This window comes from Phacochoerus africanus, chromosome 5 (assembly GCF_016906955.1).
Source record: "Phacochoerus africanus isolate WHEZ1 chromosome 5, ROS_Pafr_v1, whole genome shotgun sequence".
NCBI lineage: Eukaryota > Metazoa > Chordata > Mammalia > Artiodactyla > Suidae > Phacochoerus > Phacochoerus africanus.
This window is the reverse complement of record NC_062548.1, coordinates 84,232,630-84,252,005: the sequence shown is the minus strand read 5'-3', so window position 1 is coordinate 84,252,005 and position 19,376 is coordinate 84,232,630. Positions and strand designations below refer to the sequence as shown.

Genomic DNA, 19,376 nt, shown 5'->3' with positions numbered 1-19,376 from the left:
TGCTTGAGGCTGTTTTGAAATTGTGGATGTTTGATCTTATTTTTCATGGGTTTTGTATTACATGACATGAGTATATTTAACCAGATTTATCACTCATTCTATTACAGTGTGTACTTAAATTTTTTTTCTTACTCCTACATAGCTCTCTATCATCAGATTTTGGCTTTGGTTAACTGTTTAATTGTCTGCCCTTAATTGGACGTTAGAGCAGCCAGGAAACTGGAAAGTTCCCGGCACAGTGACATAGTAGTTGTACAAGTTATTGAACTTTGGAATGTATCCAGAGGTACTCTAGTTGAGTTTGTCATTGGTCAAATTTTTACCTTATGAAACCAAATTAGTTTCATTTTTTTTTTCTTCGCCAGTCAAATGACCTCCCTAGTACCTCATTTTATTTTATTTTATTTATTTTTTGTCTTTTTTTGTTGTTGTTGTTGTTGTTGTTGTTGCTGCTATTTCTTGGGCCGCTCCCGCGGCATATGGAGGTTCCCAGGCTAGGGGTTGAATCGGAGCTGTAGCCACCGGCCTACGCCAGAGCCACAGCAACGCAGGATCCGAGCCAAGTCTGCAACCTACACCACAGCTCACCGAAACGCCGGATCGTTAACCCACTGAGCAAGGGCAGGGACCGAACCCGAAACCTCATGGTTCCTAGTCAGATTTGTTAACCACTGCGCCACGACGGGAACTCCAGTTTCATTTTTAATGTGTAAATTTGTTAAATTAGCATGCAGAATATGTCAGTAATATCCAACAGACACACTAGTCAGTTGTGTATTAACTCTAGTAATAGGAAATATGAATTTGCCTTTGAAATATGATTTTATTGCACTTCTGTGTTTACCAGTGCCAAATGAAACATGGTTGGATTTTGTGTACAAAGGCTCCAGTAATTTCCCAGGTTGGAGACATCAGATAAACAGAGATTTTATTATTTTATCAGAGATGGCAAAAAACAGGACTAATTACACAAATGTGTGAGGAATAAATTATCCTATCCACTCCATAGCTCTTTTTGCTGAAGTTTCCCTCTATTGGTAATTTTTAATCGCTGAATTGTGTAAGTTGAGAAATTCAAATTATTACAGTTTTGTTTTCTTTTTCCTGTAAGAAGGGCCAGGCGTATGCAACAATGATTTATAAAATTTCCTTTCAATTTGAAATATGTCCCTTTCTCCCCAGTGAAGAGTAATAGCACTTTTCTCTTTCTTATTTTTAGCTTTGACTTTAATCTTTGCAATTTGTCCATAGCCAGCACCTTATTTTCTTCCTGGCATCCCTTTCCCCCTCTGTTTAAATGTAGCCAGGACTTTTATTATAGTGGAAATGGAGCCAATTAGCTATTAGTTGAGTGTTTTTACTTTAAATGCTGCTGACCTGGATTACAAAAACAGTAGACCCCTCAACACTGGTGCTTCTTAAAGGATGTCTGTTGAGGGCCAGTTTTGTAGTGTATGTGCGTGTGTTCTCTTTTTAGAATTTTTAGTGTCTCACCAAAAATACATGAAAATGTAAAGTTCAATTTTTTTTTGTCTTGTTGTTGTTGTTGTTGTTGTTGTTGTTGTTGCTATTTCTTGGGCCGCTCCCGCGGCATATGGAGGTTCCCAGGCCAGGGGTCGAATCCGAGCTGTAGCCACTGGCCTACGCCAGAGCCACAGCAACGCGGGATCCGACCCGCGTCTGCAACCTACACCACAGCTCATGGCAACGCCGGATCCTTAACCCACTGAGCAAGGCCAGGGATTGAACCCGCAACCTCATGGTTCCTAGTTGGATTCATTAACCACTGAGCCATGTCGGAAACTCCTCCCTGCTTATTTTTTAAAAGTAAATTTTTCTATGAGTTATTAACAATACTGACCAGGATAAAGAATACTTCTTAACACTTAAACTTTGTTTCTTTCTTGGAAAAACAGAATTACCTAAATTCAAGGTCATCTTATATTTGAGTCAATAAGATATTTACCCTAGAAGTTTATTATTTATCTTTGACAATACTTTGTAGTTCATTTTAAAGAACTGCAAGTGGAGGTCCCATTGTGGCTTAGCAGAAACAAATCTGACTAGTATCCATGAGGATGCAGGTTCAATCCCTGGCCACTCTCAGTGGGGTAAGGATCCGGCATTGCTGTGAGCTGTGGTGTAGGCTGAAGAAATAATACTTTTGAGTCATTAAATTCATTACCCAGTGTTTTTTCTTCTTGGTCATGAGAAGCAAGAGTTTTCACATTAATTTAATTTTTTTAAACTAGCAAGCTTGCTTTCCCCTTTTGATATGGAGTAAAACTGGAGAGATTAATGATTCTTATAGTTATATTTTTAATTTTTTGAGAATCTTCATACTGTTTTCCATAGTGGCTGCACTATTTTATATTCCCACCAGTGGTGATGAGCGTTCCCTTTTCTCCACTTCCTTGCCAGTGTTTGTTATTTGTTGTCTTTTTGATAATAGCCATTCTGACAGCTATGAGGTGTTATCTTGTTATGGTTTTGGTTTGTATTTCCTTGATGATTAGTGATTTTGAGCATTTTTTCATGTGTCTGTTGGCCATCTGCATGTCTTCTTTGGAAAAATGTCGATTCAGATCTTCTGCCCATTTAATATTTATTTATTTATTTATCTATGACTGCACCCATGGCATGTGAAAGTTCTAGGGCCAGAGATCCAATCCGTGCTGCAGTTGCAGCCTTCCCACCAGCTATGCCAATGCTGGATCCTTAACCTGCTCTGCCACATAAGAACCTCCTGCCCATTTTTAAATTGGGTTTTTTTTGTTTTGTTTTTGTTTTTGTTTTTTTGATGTTGAATTGTATGAATTCTTTGTATATTTTGGATATTAACTACTTATTGTTTGAAAATATCTTCTCCCATTTAGTAGGTGGCCTTTTAGAACAAATTTTAGAATTATTTGTTCTAGTTCTGTGAAAATTCCAATGGTATTTTGATAGGGATTGCATTGCATTTGTAGATTGCCTTGGGTAATATGGTCATTTTAGCAATATTAATTCTTCTAGTTCCTGAGCACATTATATCTTTCCATTTGTATTATCTTTGGTTTCTTTCACTAGTGTCTTATAGTTTTCTGAGTGTAGTTTTTTTTACCTCCTTAGATTTATTCCTAGGTATTTTATTCTTTTGTAAATGGTATTTTAAAAATTAATCTTCCGATACTTCTGTTAGTTTATAGAAATGCAAAAGATTGGGAATTCCCGTCGTGGCACTGACTGGTGTCCATGATGATGTGGGTTTGATCCCTGGCTTTGCTCAGTGGGTTAGGATCTGGCATTGCTGTGAGCTATGGTGTAGGTCACAGATGCGGCTTGGGTCCTACATGGCTGTGGCGTAGGCTGGTGGCTACAGCTCTGATTCAACCCCTAACCTGGGAACTTCCATGTGCCGAAGTTACGGCCCTAAAAAGCAAAAAAAAAAAAAAAGAAAAGAAAGAAATGAAAAAGATTTCTAAATGTTATTTTTGTATCCTGCAACTTTATTGACTTCATTTATTAGTTCTAATAGTTTTTTGGTGCTATCTTTAGGATTTTCTATATATACTATTATGTTATCTGCAAACAGTGATAGTTTTACTTCTTCCCTTCCACTTTGGATTCCTTTTATTTCTTTTTCTTCTTTGATTTCTATGCTTAGGACTTCCAGCACTGTGTTGAATAACAGTGGTGAGAGTGGGCATGCTTTTCTTGTTCTTGATCTTAGAAGAAATGCTTTCAGATTTTCACTGTTGAGTATGATGTTGGTTGTAGGTTTTACATATGGCCTTGATTATGCTGAGATATGTACCCTCTCTACTCACTTTTCAAGAGTTTTTTTTAAATCATAAATGGATGTTGAATTTTTTTTTTTTTGTCTTTTTGCCTTTTCTAGGCCGCTCCCGTGGCATATGGAGGTTCCCAGGCTAGGGGTCTAATCAGAGCTGTGGTTGCCAGCCTACGCCAGAGCCACAGCAATGCAGGATCCCAGCCACGTCTGCAACCTACACCACAGCTCATGGCAACGCTGGATCCTTAACCCACTGAGCAAGGCCAGGGACCGAACCTACAACTCATGGTTCCTAGTTGGATTCATTAACCACTGAGCCACAATGAGAACTCCCAGATGTTGAATTTCATGAAAAGCTATTTCTGCATCTATGAGGTGATTATAGGATTTTTATTCTCTAGTTGTTAATGTGGTGTATCACATTAATGGATTTTTGGATTTGAACTATCCTTGCATCCCTGGGATAAATTCCACTTGATTATGGTATGTGATCCTTTTCATGTGTCATTGAATTCAATTTGCTAATATTTTGTTGAGAATTTTTGCGTCTGTGTTTATCAGTGAAATTGGCCTGTAATTTTCTTTCTTTCTTTCTTTTTTTTCTTTTGTAGTGTCTTTGGTTTTGATATCAGGGTGATACTGGCCACATAGAATGAGTCCAGAAGAGTTCCTTCTTCATTTTTTTTGGAGTAGTTTGAGGAAAGGCATTAACTCTTCTTTAAATGTTTAGTAGAATTCAGCTGTGAAGTCATCTGGTCCTAGACTTTTGATTACTAGAAGTTTTTTTTTTTTTTTTTTTAAACTGGTTCGATTTCATTACTGGTAATTGGTCTGAACATATTTTGTATTTTTTCCTGACTTAGTCTTGAGAAGTTGTATGTTTCTCGGAATTTATCTATGTCTTCTGGGTTGTTAAAAATGATTGGCATATTATTGTAGTAATCTCTTATGATCCTTTGTATTTCTGTTATATTGATTGTAACTTCTCCTTTTTCACTTATTTATTCATATAAGAACTCTCTTTTTTTCTTAATGAGTCTGACTAAAGGTTTGTCAATTTTGTGTATCTTTTCAAAGAACCAGCTTTTAGTTTCATTGATCTTTTTTTGTTTTGTTTTTTAGTCTCTCATTTATTTTGCTCTAGTCTTTATTATTTCTTTCTTTTTTGTGTATTTTAGAACATTACTAACCTGCACAGGTCATTTTAGGTAGTTAGAACAGTATGAACAAAGGCACATACAAGCAGCATGTAAGGATTGCTATAGAGCCATCATAAACAGGTTAGTGTTTTTTGAGGAGCAAGTGTGGGAGGCAAGAAGTAAGATAAAATAGGAGGTACTAAAAGATCTTGAAGGGCCTGTTGTGTTGGGTTTAGACTTGTTCCTCAGTGATTCTCAAACTTGTCAGATCCAATGTCTCCTTTTTTATAGTAATTATTTTCTAATAGTTCTTTTATTATCCTCAAATGAAATGCACATATAATTATATTTCACGTATAATAAAGTTAACATGCATAATTTCTAACAATCAATATGATAACATAAATGTAATATAAAGGAAAGTTGTAAAGAACATAAAATAATAAAGTAATTTAAAATACATATTTAAACATGTAAATGTTGAAGCATCATTGAATTAGAACATATAATGAATTAATCAGACACTTACACCAAACTGTGAATGCAGACATATATAGAAGTGTTGTTTTGGCAGTTCATATATTTTTAATGGCATTACCACTGGTAATGAGATTTTCTAAATTGCCCAACAACCTATTTGTAAAGTTCTGACCGAATCAAAGTACAAGCTGTATTAGTTGAATTTCTGGAAAATTTAGAGCTTATTAAATACACTTTTTAATGTAAAAACATTAATTTCTAGGCCCAAGTAATTGTAAATAGGTTTTTCCACAAAATGTTGGATGGAACATTACCAAGTCACGTGGGACACATGTCAGTTTGTAGGATGTTCTTGAGCAGGGACTGGCAAATGACACCCTACAGGACACACTCTCAATTTTTTTTTTTTTTGTCTTTTTGCTATTTCTTGGGCCGCTCCCGCGGCATATGGAGGTTCCCAGGCTAGGGATCAAATCGGAGCTGTAGCCACTGGCCTACGTCAGAGCCACAGCAACGCGGGATCTGAGCCGTGTCTGCAACCTGCACCACAGCTCACGGCAACACCGGATCATCAACCCACTGAGCAAGGGCAGGGACCGAACCCGCAACGTCATGGTTCCTAGTCGGATTCCTTAACCACTGCACCACGACGGGCGCTCCCACACTCTCAATTTTTATATAGCCTATGAAGTGAAGATGGTTTTATATTTTTAAAGAGTTGGAAAAATAAAAAGAAGACTGTGTTACAGAGATGATAACACCTTTACAGAAAATTTGCCAACTCTGTTTTCTTGAGCGGTGGAGGATGCCCATTATCCCTAGCTCCTGCTGACTAAGTGCCAGCAGCACTGTAGTCACTGTGAGAGCAAACATAGCCCCAACATTTTTCAGGTGCCTTGGAGGAGCAGTACTACATTGTTGAGAACCACTATCCTAGTTTATCAGTTTTCAATTTTGTATTCCTCTGTGATAAACTTAAAGGAAAGTGATACATATGTTCCTATGCAGAATTCTTGTGTTTGTAATTTTCTTTTTTCTCCCTTCCATTCAAGGATACAGAATTAAAATGAGAGAGGAAATTGTTCCTATAAAGATAAACTTGAAAACCCTCTGGTTTAAACATATAAAAATCAATCTTTATAAACTTCAATACTTTTACTGCTAGTAGTAACATTGCTTGTAACTTACAGTAGAATGTTTCACAACATCCTGACCACTAAACTACTACAGGAGTTAATAGCCAGCTCTTGGATAGCTTTCAACAGGGAACTGACAGGATCCTATTGATATTTTAGATAGATCACTTTGGTGGTATTTTAGAAGACAGACTTGAAGCGTACACGACTAGTTCAGGTAGTGAGGATAGTGCAGAAGGGACATGTTATTAGAGAATTATTTCAGATATAAAAATCAGTAGAACTTGGTGATTAAAATATTTTAAGTATTAGTTCTTAACCTTTATTGCCCATTAACATTTGAGAACCTTTTAAACAATGTTGATGCCTGGGCCCCGCTCCATAATTTTTAGAAATCAGAATTTCTTGGTTCTTGGCTCTTTTTTTTTTTTTTTTTTTTAATCTTCTGAGGGCCACACCTCTGGCATATGGAGGTTCCCAGGGTTTAATGGGAGCTGTTGCCACCGGCCTACCCCAGAGCCACTGCAATGCTAGATCCAAGCTGCGTCTGCAACCTACACCACAGCTCATGGCAAATGCCTGATCCTTAACCCACTGAGCGAGGGCCAGGGATTGAACCCGCAACCTCATCCTTCCTAGTCAGATTTGCTTCCGCTGCACCATGATGGGAACTCTTTTTTTTTTTTTTTTTTGTATTTTCAGGGCTGCATCTGTGGCATATGGAGGTTCCCAGGCTAGGGGTTGAACCTGCGTCCTCTAGTCAGTTTCGTTTCCGCTGAGCCACGATGGGAAGTCCTTGGCTATGATGTTTTTAAAATGTATGTTATGAGTCCCTTGTGCAGCAAGTGTTGAGAACTACTAATTTGAGTTGTGGAGGAGAGGAAAGAATCAAGGATAAGTAAGTAGTAGGCTGCCAACTGAGGTTACGTGTAGATGAGGTGGCATGCCTTAAACAGTGTCTTTTCCTTGGTAACTATTCAAATATTTCCTGAATTGAATGATGACTTTGAACTGGAACCAACATCAGTGCCTCATTTAATTTCTAATTAATCTAAACTTGGATTAATTGACCCCAGTTCAAGATATTATTGACTTGAACCCAACCAAAATTATTTCTGTTATAAGTGAAATTAAGTCAGAATGTGATTTCTTCACACGCTTTGAGGGAAAAAATGATACACATAACCTGTGTTATGATGTGATCTTGTGAAGCAAAGTGCCGGTAGAAATAATTTTATTTAGTTATAGCATGTTATACAAATTAATGTTTCTGTTGCATGGCGTTGCCAGAGATTTTGGATTCTCATACCTGGGAAATAGGTAGATGTTTGCTAAATGTTTGTTGAATTGTAATATGAAATGACTATATTGTCATATTTCTTGTACAATTTTTATATTAATTGGTGGAGGAATGAAAGACAGCAGGTTTATCTTTCAGCTCTAGTTCCACTTATTCTGCCTATACTCTACCTGTTCATTGTCTACTTTTACATTCCTCTCTTCTCACTGCTACTGCTCAAGTCTAGGTAGGACTCTTGCTACCTAGTTTAAGGATAGAAATATAGCTTAAACTGTCCTGAATAGTAAATGGGATTTTTTGGTACCTACAGGTGGAAAGGATGCTAAGATAACATACTCAATTGAAGGAAGGTCTGCAGGAACCAGGGCCTTGGGATTACAGAACAGGGATATCACTCCATTAGAACCTATTCTCATCTCTGCTTGACTTCATTTTATTTTACTGCAATCAGGCCTTTGCCAAAAGATCAAAGATGGCTGCCTGCAACTCCCCCCCACACCCCCGCCCCCCAGCATCATGTTCTTCTATGTTCTTCTAGTACCATGACCCAAGAGGCAAGACAGTTTCTCCTTCTGCTCTAAATTGGGAGGTTCATTTGGATCAATCATTGTTCCCAAAGAAAGGAGGTACTATGATATTTTGGTTTGCAGCTCATACCAACCCCCATGGCCAGGCAGGGGAAAGCTTGTTCTGAGACCAAATCATTAACTGTCACTGTCCTATTCAAGGCTTCATTGCCCCAGGCCTCTGATTTCCCACCTCAGTTTAGTTGCTTACTCTTCACACAATAGCAGCAGCAATTAAGGTTTGAAAGCTTATGGAAAAGCATAAAGTAGTGTAGTTTCATAGTAGTATTATTGAATATGAACTATTTGGTTGAAGATTGGCTACAAAACTAAAATAATGCATTTATTTAAAAAATTTAGGAGTTCCCATCATGGCTCAGTGGTAATGAACCTTACTAGTATCCATAAGGACACAGGTTTGATCCCTGGCCTTGCTCAGTGGGTTAAGGATCCGGCTTTGCTGTGAGCTGTAGTGTAGGTTGTAAACGTAGGTCGGATCTGGCGTTGCTGTGGCTATGGCTTAGGCTGGCAGTTGCAGCTCTGATTTGACCTCTAGCCTGGGAACTTACATATCCCTCAGCTACAGCCCTAAAAAGAAAAAAAACAAATCGAACCAATCCTAGCCATAAGGCACTATGAAATTATTTTATTCTCTTGTTTTATTATTCTATTTTTACATTTTTACTTTATTATTTTATTATTTTCCCATCTTTGAACTGGATATTTATAGATTTTCCTTACTGATAGAGAATTTGAGTGACATGGAATTTTTAACGGTAGCTTTTCTGATATTCAGTACTGTGAAAGGGAATATTTTTGTACTTATGAAGAGCCTTATTCTCATTACTGTCTTTTGATGACACTTTTGAAAGCTTATTCAGTGACTAAGAATCATTCAAAATGTGATCTGTAGTTAAGAATTTATTTACTAAATTCAAATTTATTACTTTTCCTGTCATTATAGTCTATTGCATCTGCAGACATGGATTTCAACCAGCTGGAGGCATTCTTGACTGCTCAAACCAAAAAGCAAGGTGGGATCACATCTGACCAAGCTGCTGTTATTTCCAAATTTTGGAAGAACCATAAGACAAAAATCAGAGAAAGCCTCATGAACCAGAGCCGCTGGGACAGTGGGCTTCGGGGCTTGAGCTGGAGAGTTGATGGCAAATCTCAGTCAAGGCACTCAGCTCAAATACACACTCCTGTTGCCATAATGGAGCTGGAAATAGGAAAAAGTGGGCAGGTAAGTTCAACCTCAGTCAGTTTCTCTTTGTAAACTATATTTTCCGTTGCATATTAGCCATACATTCAGAATGAATTTATGTAACAGTCTTTGTTTGCAGAGAGAATAAAAATAGGGAAAGACTTTTTTTTTTTTTTTTTTTAAGGGCCACACCTATGGCATATGGAACTTCTCAGGCTAGGGGTCAAATTGGAGCTGCAGCTGCCAACCTACACCACAGCCATAGCCACTCTAGATCTGAGCCACATCTGCGACTACACTACAGCTCACAGCAATGCTGAATCCTTAACCCACTGAGCAGGGCCAGGGATTGAACCCACATCCTCATGGATACTAGTTGGATTCGTTACCACTGAGCCACAATTGGGAACTCCAAGACTGTTTCTTAAAAATCCCTTTTCAGAGATAGAATCATCTGAAAATTTGGACATTCCCAATTATGGATAGAGTCTGAAAACTAGCTTTTGGCATCTATCTCAGAAGAACAAAATGGGTTAATAAGGTGATTGCACAGAAGTTGGTCACTGTTCTGTTTTGGTCAGATCTCAGAATTCTTGGCATTTGGTCAGAATCTCCAAGGCAATGATAAAAATGCTAAATAAAGATTAGGAATTCAGCTTAAGCAACACACAACAAAACTATTTCACAAAACCCATCTTTATAGGCCTTTAAGTATAGCAGGAAGTATATTTTAACTATAGTTTGTATTGTTCCTAAAGACCCTAAGTGTACGATTTCTGTCCTTGAGCCTACAAATAAATTTTAATTGATCTTGATTATTTACAAAACATTACTGTTTTCCTTGCAGTTTCCAATATCTTTATATCACACATCTACAAGGTTTTTCTTGAAGTAATTCAGTTTATACTCCAGATGACTTCCAGATCAGGCTTTTAATGACCTGGTATATATCTTCTGGGAAAAAAAAAGCAGCAACATGTAATTAGGAAGAGAAAACCCAGATCACTGAATTAGCTAACCAGATTTATTTTCAGATAAATAATCAAATAAGTGCTTCTATTATATCCTATAGTAGAAATTTATATATTTTCCTCTACCGATGAGAGCATTTTTTTAAGCTGTCAGATTCTCTCACATATTCCTTTCTTGAGTTTCTTAGAATTTTTTTCAGTATTTGTAGTTCAGTAATGATTTAAAAGATAATTCCTTTTAAAAAATTATTCTTCGTTGCTGTGGCTCTGGCGTAGGCCGGTGGCTACAGCTCCGATTCGACCCCTAGCCTGGGAATCTCCATAAGCCACAGGAGCGGCCCAAAGAAATAGCATAAAGCCAAAAAAAAAAAATTATTCTTTTTCAAAATGTATTTCGAGGACCTTTTATTCAGTTATTTTAAAGTAGTGCTAATTGCCTTTATTGACTTTGCTTTGTCTGTTCCTGAAGTCCATTGTGTTATATGACCTTCCTCCTATTGTTCCTAGACCAAAAATCTAACAAATTAGAATGGTGCTGAAAGTATACTTGGATATCTAAGTTTCATCAGCCAGTTTTATAAGCTATTCATTTTTTTTTATTCTGGCATTAGTGATTATTTCATTTTGTCTTCAAATATTTATTAGCATTTGGGGAGGAATATGAAAACATGAATATCTACTTTAAGACTTTCCTAGAAAGCTATTATAGTATTTCTTCAACTTGATATTTTACAAATATTTCTTGACTGGGGTTTATAATGTGCCTTTTAATTTTAGTAACTGAATTTATTGGGTACTGACACAGGGATTTTCAAATCTATTTTTAAGTTCCTATAGTTTTTCTTTAATTTTGATAGCTAAAAAATTTTTTTAAAACAGTAGAATGGTTTTTGTCAATCCAGTAAGTAAATCTAAACATCACTACCCATGATTTTTTGGCTAGCTTCAGGAACATTTCATGATTACTTATAACAAGTTGGTAAACTTTCTTTTAATAGGACAGATATTTTAGGTTTATCAAACTATCAGTTATGCAGTTTCTGTCATAAGTTGTTGGTACAGCTCAAAAGCAGCCACTGACAATGTGTAAACAAATGAGCATTGCTATCTTTCTAGAAGGTTTGTCTATCCCCGTTGAATCAGTAGATCTTAGCAGTCATCTAAGCACTCATCTAAGGTGAATTACATAGGCGAGGTGTAAATCCCCATTTTCTAGGCAAGATAAATGAGACAGATAAGTGACTTGCTTCAGACACAGCTGAGAAATGATAAAGTGGGAACTAAAGGAGATCACCAGACTTATTTTTCCCAAAAACCATTGACTCCAACATTTAAGAGCCTTTTTTGCTTCTCACGATAATCTGTGCCAAGAAAACATTTTGCTTATACAGTGTGTTAAACAAGAGCGATGATATGACTGTCAGCAATAAGAAGGAAAGAACTTTTGATACAACAGAACGGTTGAATCTCAGAATCATTTGCTGAATGAAATAAGCCAGATAAAAGCTTCTTTAGCGTAATGTATGACTTTACTCTTATAAAATCTTATAAAATGCAAAATAATCTATAGTGACAGAAAGCAGATGCCTGGGGATAAGAGTAGAGGAAGGGATAGATTAGATTACAGAGAGGTACATGAAAATGTTTTAAGTGTGATAAAAATGTTTTTCATTAAGGCAGCAGTTTCATGGCTGTGTATGTTATGTCAAAACTTAAGAAATTGTATACTTTAGATATGTGGTTTGTTGTGTATTACTTATACTTCAAAGTTGTAAAGAAAATGGTCACTGTGAAAATGATTAAAAATGCACTTCAATCCATAAAATCCTTTGAATGCAAATACATTCTCAAATCAAGAAAAGTTATAAAGAAAGAAGTATAACAAGACTTAGTCTGGCAGTAAACTATGTAACCCAAATCCTATAGGAAATGTTTTTGTGAGACCTCTCTGTCAGATTCTTGGTGAATGTTATTTATGAAATACTGTTCTAAATCACATTACCAGTTTTTAGAACACATATAGGCAACAAAGTCAAAGTTATTTTCACATTACTGACATTGGATGAGCTTGTGAGAGAATTAATGATCCTAGGAGGTTGCTTGTAAGAATGACCAAGTTTTTGAACTTGTGTGTGCCCATGTGTGTATTCATATACCCCAAGCAACGAAGTTAATGTTTTTGATTTATGCCATTTTAAATCAGTAGTTTTCAGTCATGGCTGCACATAAAAATCACTTGGGGAGCTTTAAAATTTTTCATGCTCAGGACATACCTCAGACCAATTAAATTAGAATCTGTTGGGATGGGATCTGGAGATCAGTACTCTTTAAAAAACCTGGTGATTTCAGTATTCATCCAGAGTTGTGGTCCACCGTGTTAAAGGTAGTCAAATAATACTCTGATTTGAAATGTTAAAGGAGCTTAGTATCAAATTTTTTACAATGAAAATTCAGTATATGTTGGTATATTACTTCTACTGGCCATAATTTGTGAAGTGCTTGGGGACTATATATTCAGGCACTTGATGTGGTGATGAGGTTTTTTTTGTTTTCCCCTCCCTATTTAAATTTCTCTCTCCTGCTCAGTTTGTCTGCATTACTTCTTTCTTTGGTCTAAAAAGTGCATTTGATAATTGGCAGCCAAGTGCATGCATTAACTTTTATTTTTCTTAACCACAATATGTAATGCCTTTGGGATATAAGGCAGCCAAAGTAATAGAGAAGTAACTAAGACAGTATACATTTATGGAAATATGCAGAGCTAGAGAAAATGACTATACACTAGTGACCTAATTACCTTTCTTTTTTTTTTTTTTGGCTTTTTTTGGAGGTGCGGGGGGGGGGGGGGGGGGCCGCACCTGCAGCATATGGGTTCAATCAGAGCTACAGCTGCCAGCCTACCACAGCCACAGCAACTTGGGATCCAAGCTGCATCTGCGACCCACACCACAGCTCACGGCAATGCCGGATCCTTAACCCTCTGAGGGAGGCCAGGAATTGAACCTGTGTCCTCATGGATGCTGGTAGGGTTCATTAACTGCTGATCCATGACGGGAACTCCCTAATTACTTTTCTTGTAGTGAATGTTTTTCTTCAACAGAAATAAAATTTTTGCATCATAAAACATGAATTCAGTTGTAAAAGTACACAAAAAACTTTTAGGTTTCTATTTCATGTTGAAAGGGAAGAACATCAGTGTTTTACTTATATAATTGAGACCCTTTCATATTTGATCACAAATCAAATATGAAAACCTTGACCGTTGGAATCTGGCATATATCTTTAGGGAAGTTTTATTTCTTTGCTTACTTTATCAACACCATTATTGTGTTTTCCTTTCTGGAACTTAAATGGAAATTCTCATAAAATATTTCCTTTTTTAAAACTATAACTTTGGGGAGGATAATTTATATGTTTATTGGAGTCTCATATATGGTTATTTCTTTTTTTTTTGTCTTTTTGTTGTTGTTGTTGTTGTTGTTGTTGTTGCTATTTCTTGGGCCGCTCCCGCGGCATATGGAGGTTCCCAGGCTAGGGGTTGAATCGGAGCTGTAGCCACCAGCCTACGCCAGAGCCACAGCAACGCTGGATCCAAGCCGCGTCTGCAACCTACACCACAGCTCAGGGCAACGCCGGATCGTTAACCCACTGAGCAAGGGCAGGGACCGAACCCGCAACCTCATGGTTCCTAGTCAGATTCGTTAACCACTGCGCCACGACGGGAACTCCTATTTCTTTTTTTTGAGACTGAATTTTGGCATTTTATAAAGATATGTTGGTTTTTCTTTTGTGACTTCTTATTTTTCAACACCAATAAGATGTTTTGTGAGGAAAGATTTAGCATAGCTTTTGTGCTGAACCATTTATTTAGTAATAAATTATTTCTCCTTTCTTCCTAAAATATTAAGCTCTGTTTCTTTCTTTTAAAAAAAAAATGGCTAATGTTACTGCCTTTTCTAGATTAGAACAAAAAAAGCAAACAAACAAACAAAAAAACTAGAAGAGTGCTTGGTACACTAAAACTTAGTTTTTTTGTTTGTTTGCTTTTTAAGGACCGCATTTGTGGCATATGGAGGTTCCCAGGTTAGGGGTCTAATTGGAGCTACAGCTGCCAGCCTACACCACAGCTCACGGCAACACCGGATCTTTAACCCACTGAGCGAGGCCAGGGATCTAACCCACAACCTCATGGTACCTAGTCGGATTCGTTTCTGCTGCACCACGATAGGAACTCCCACTCTCCTAGCTTTGAGGTGTGTTTTCAGCTGACATAGGAAGAAGAATGAGTCTGCCTTTACTGATCTGATTTTTTCCTGAACAACTCATCATACGCTCAATTCCATAATTTTAAAGCAATTAGATAAGAGAGTATCACATATGAAGAGAGTATATGCAATGATTGACACACTCTAACTTACAGGATCAAGGCAGTTTAGACTCTGGATTAAAACACCAACATTTGTCTAAAATATTGATAAATATTTGTCTAATCTCAAAGTAGTCACTTATTTTTAATTTGCACAGTTCCTTCTAAAACGAAGTACACTGATCTTGTGTAATTCTAGTAAGGAGTAAGAACCAGCTAAAGCATATGATTAATAATCAATTTATGCTGAGCTCTCTCATGTACTATTAGAGGTTTATAAGCCGGAACAGTGCCACTACAGTTCCCTGCTTTGTGTCACAGGAGAAGAAGCAAAGTTTAAAACACACATTCTGGGAGTTCATGTTGTGACTCAGTAGGTTAAGAACTGACTGAGTGTCTGTGAGGATGCAGGTTTGATTCCTGACCTCACTCAGTGGGTTAAGGATCCAGTGTTGCTGCAAGCTGTGGTGTAGGTTATCAGATGCAGCTTGGATCCAGCGTTGCCATGGCGTAGGCCTGCAGCGCTGCTCTAATTAAACCTTAGTCTAGGAACTTCTATATGCTGTGGGCACAACAGTAAAAAGGAAAAAAACAAACAAACACATGCACAGACACATTTTCTCTTTCTGTCATTCCCTTTCTCTTACATACGTATATATATGTGTGTGTATCATTATATGGGGAAATTTGTAAGGATGGGATATAGAGAGTAAATAAAGTGCCATTTTATTTTATTAGCAGTCACCTTTTTTTGTTGTTGTTGTCTTTTGTCCTTTTAAAGCCGAACTGTGGCACATGGAGATTCCCAGGCTAGGGATCCAATCCGAGCTGTTGCTGCTGGCCTACGCCAGAGCCACAGCAACACCAGATCTGAGCCGTGGACCGCAACCATAGCTCACGGCAACGCCAGATCCTTAACCCACTGAGAGAGGCCAGGGTTTGAACCCACAACCTCATGGTTCCTAGTCGGATTCATTTCCACTGCGCCAAGATGGGAACTCCCAATCAGTCACCATTTTGAGATCATGTTGCTTTACTCCTCCAAATAGCTATGGGTGGGAGCTTAGATAATCTTATTTGGTTATACAAGCTGTAATGCTTGGCCTATTTCTGATAAATCTTGTATTTAAGGTTGGATTTTCATTGTCAACAATGAAATAAAGGAAAGCCTCCAGAAAAGTTAGTCAAACTAATCTAATAAACAAACCACCATTTATCAGTAGGAATTGAAATTTAACAGTTCAAGATTGCTTAACTCAGTTTAGGGTACTATTTTTTTTTAAGAAATTTTCCATTTTATATTTTTTGTCAGTTTTCAAACATGAGTTTATTTAAACTTTAATTTTTTGTAGCTCTAAGATGTGTTTCACTGTAGTTCGTTTTCTTTTCTTATCTTTTTTTTTTGCTTTTTAGGACCGCACCCGTGGCATATGGAAGTTCCCAGGCTAGGGGTCAAATCAGAGCTACAGCTGCCGGCCTACACCACAGCCATGGCAGTGCAGGATCCGAGCTGAATCTGCAACCTACACCACAACTCACGGCAACGCTGGATCCATAACCCACTGAGCAAGGTCAGGGATTGAATCCGAATCCTCATGGATCCTAGTTGGGTTCATTAACCACTGAGCCACAAAGGGAACTCCCAGTAGTTCATTTTCTAAAGTTGTGGTCCTAAACTTACATTTCCAAGGTATTATTTGTAGAAGGATAGTACCTAAAGTCTATAAAAACACAGAAAATTAAAAGAATAAAAAATTTGATCACCCTCAAAAGCCATTGTGATTTTTGTTGTGTTCAGTTTTGCTAAAAAACAATAACGGAAATCCAAAATCTAATATTTAAATTCTGATTAACTCTGAATTAGCTATTTACAATAGAAGGAAATTTTTACCAAAAAAAGATGCTAAAATCTTTTGTTAACACCGCTAATTAGAATGAATAGTTACATAACAGAATAGGTAATAGCTAGTGGGTAAAAATATAAGTTTAAAGTGTCTCATACTAAGTGAAGTAAGTCAGAAAGAGAAAGATAAATACCATATGATCTCACTTATATCTGGAATCTAATATAGAGCACAAATGAACCTTTCCATAGAAAAGAAAATCATGGACATGGAGAACAGACTTGCGGTTGCCAAGAGGGAGGGGGAGGGAGTAGGAGGGACTGAGAATTTGGGGTTAATAGATGCAAACTTTAGCCTTTGCAATGGATAAGCAGTGGGATCCTGCTGTATAGCCCTGGGAACAATGTCTGGAGCATGATAATGTGAGAAAAAAGAATGTATACATGTATGTGTGATTGGGTCACCTTGCTGTGTAGCAGAAAATTGACAGAACACTGTAAATCAGCTATAATGGAAAAAATAAAAATCATTATTAAAAAAATAAAGTGTCATATAGTTTTGAAACAATTAAAATCAGAATTTTTCAGTAGTTGATAATTTACCAGTTAAAAGTAGACATTTTGGGGTATGTTTTAATAAGAATTGTGTAATAATAAATGGTATTTAATATTTTTCATGTATTAAACATTAGACTGCTCTACTATTAATATAGTACTTGGTTTTCTTTGCTTTTTAATTTTTAATTTTTATCTATTTATTTTTGGCTGCACGTGTGGCATATGGATGTTTGCAGGCCAGGATCAAACCCACGCCACAGCACAACATCGGCTGCTGCAGTGACAATACCAGATCCTTAACCTGCTGTGCCACAAGAGAACTCCAGTTTTTTTTTTCCCCAAAAAAAATTTTATGTAATGTTTTTGCGGTTTTTAAATTTTTAATTTTTTTGCATTTATTTTGGTCCTAAATGATAATCACCTTTTGAGACTTGACCTGTGAGCAACATTTGACATACTTGAATTATTTTTTCTGAGAAATACTTGTCTTCTAGGACACCACATTTGCCTAATTTTCCTCCTAACTTTCTAGTTATTATTTTCTTCTTTTTTAGATCTTTTTTTACTGTTCTTTCTCATTTCCCCACCTTCACAATGTTGGGGCGTTGCTGGTCTTTGGTCCTCTTCCTCAACTATAGCACACTTTGTAGGTGATCTCACTTAGTTTCATGGGTTTAAATACCATCTGTAGCCTAAGAACTCCCAAGTTTATATATCCAAACTGGACTTCTCTCTTAAATTCTGGGTGTGTATTTGTAACATACTTGAGAACTCTGCTTAAATGTGAAAAAAGTATCAAAAAATTAAATATGCTCTAGACTTAAGTTCCTCCTATGCCTCCCAAATTGGTTCCTCTTGCATTTTATCATCTCTGTCAGTGGTATCTCCATTTTCTCAGTTCATATCTTTTTTTTTTTTTTCCATGCCCACATCTAGTCCATCATCAAATCTTGCTGGGTTTAATTTGATTATTTTTCACTACTCCCTGTTCAGATGACCATCACTTTTCTCCTAGAGTATAACAGCATCCTTCTAACTGACCTCTCTGAATCTGCTCTTTAGCCTATTCTCAACACACAGCAGTGAATCAACAGACTCTGTTAAATCCTGTCGGTTCATGTATTCATGGCTCATGTCTCGCTCTAGGGGCTTCCCATAACAATCAGATTAATAACGCTTTCCTTTGCTTAGTCTAGTCTAGTTAGACCCAGTGGCCTCCTTGCTGATTCTTAGAATGCACTAAGCATGCTCCCTCTTTAGTGTCTGTGCATTTGCCGTTCCCTCTCTCTGGATTTAGATGTCTGCAGAGTTAGTCTTTTTGCTTTCCTGATGTCTTTTTTTTTTTTTTTTAATTCCCCTTCTCCACAAGACCACCTCTCTAAAAGTTTCATCCTCCATTTTCTGCTTTATTTTTTTAAAAAACTTTTATTAAGCTATAATTTCCATACAACAAACTATATCCATTTCAAGTGTCCAGTTAATCTTGGCTGGTCTATACTCTTGTGAAACCATCACAGCAGTCATAAGACAGAGCGTGTTCATCATCCCTGAAAAGTCTCCTTCTGCCCCTGTACAGTCCATCTTTCTCTCTTCACAAATCCTAGACAATCACTGATCTACCTTTCATCACCATAGATTAGTTTTTCCACTTTATTTTTTCTCCTTGTCACTTATTACCTAACATACTATATATTTTATCATACTTATTAATCTTGTCTGTGTTTCACATTAGCATGTAAGGGGCAAGGATTACTGTTTGGTTCACTGTTCTATCCTCAGAAATCTAGGATGTAGCTAGATGGTTAGTAAATATTTACTAACGATGGTTAGTAAATATTTGTCCAATGAATAAATGATCATATAATTCACTATTTTACTAAGCATCTACCATGTATCAGGCACCGTGTAAGTGTTGAGAATATATCAGTGAACAATATGGACAAGTTTCCTTTTTTTTTTTGGCTTTTTAGGGCCGGACCCACAGCATATAGAAGTTCCCAGGATAGGTATTGAATTGGAGCTACAGCTGCTGGCC

At 37.0% G+C, this 19,376-nt stretch overlaps 1 protein-coding gene across 2 annotated transcripts in view; it reads left to right on the top strand.

The window, feature by feature from the left end:
* The window catches only part of COMMD1 (copper metabolism domain containing 1), a 146,009-nt gene that overhangs the window by 45,527 nt on the left and 81,106 nt on the right, over positions 1-19,376 (top strand). For both annotated transcript variants that reach the window (XM_047781985.1, XM_047781984.1), the window contains exon 2: positions 9,361-9,642. In XM_047781985.1, coding sequence (XP_047637941.1) covers positions 9,361-9,642 — 282 coding nt within the window. The remainder of the gene's footprint in view (positions 1-9,360; positions 9,643-19,376) is intronic.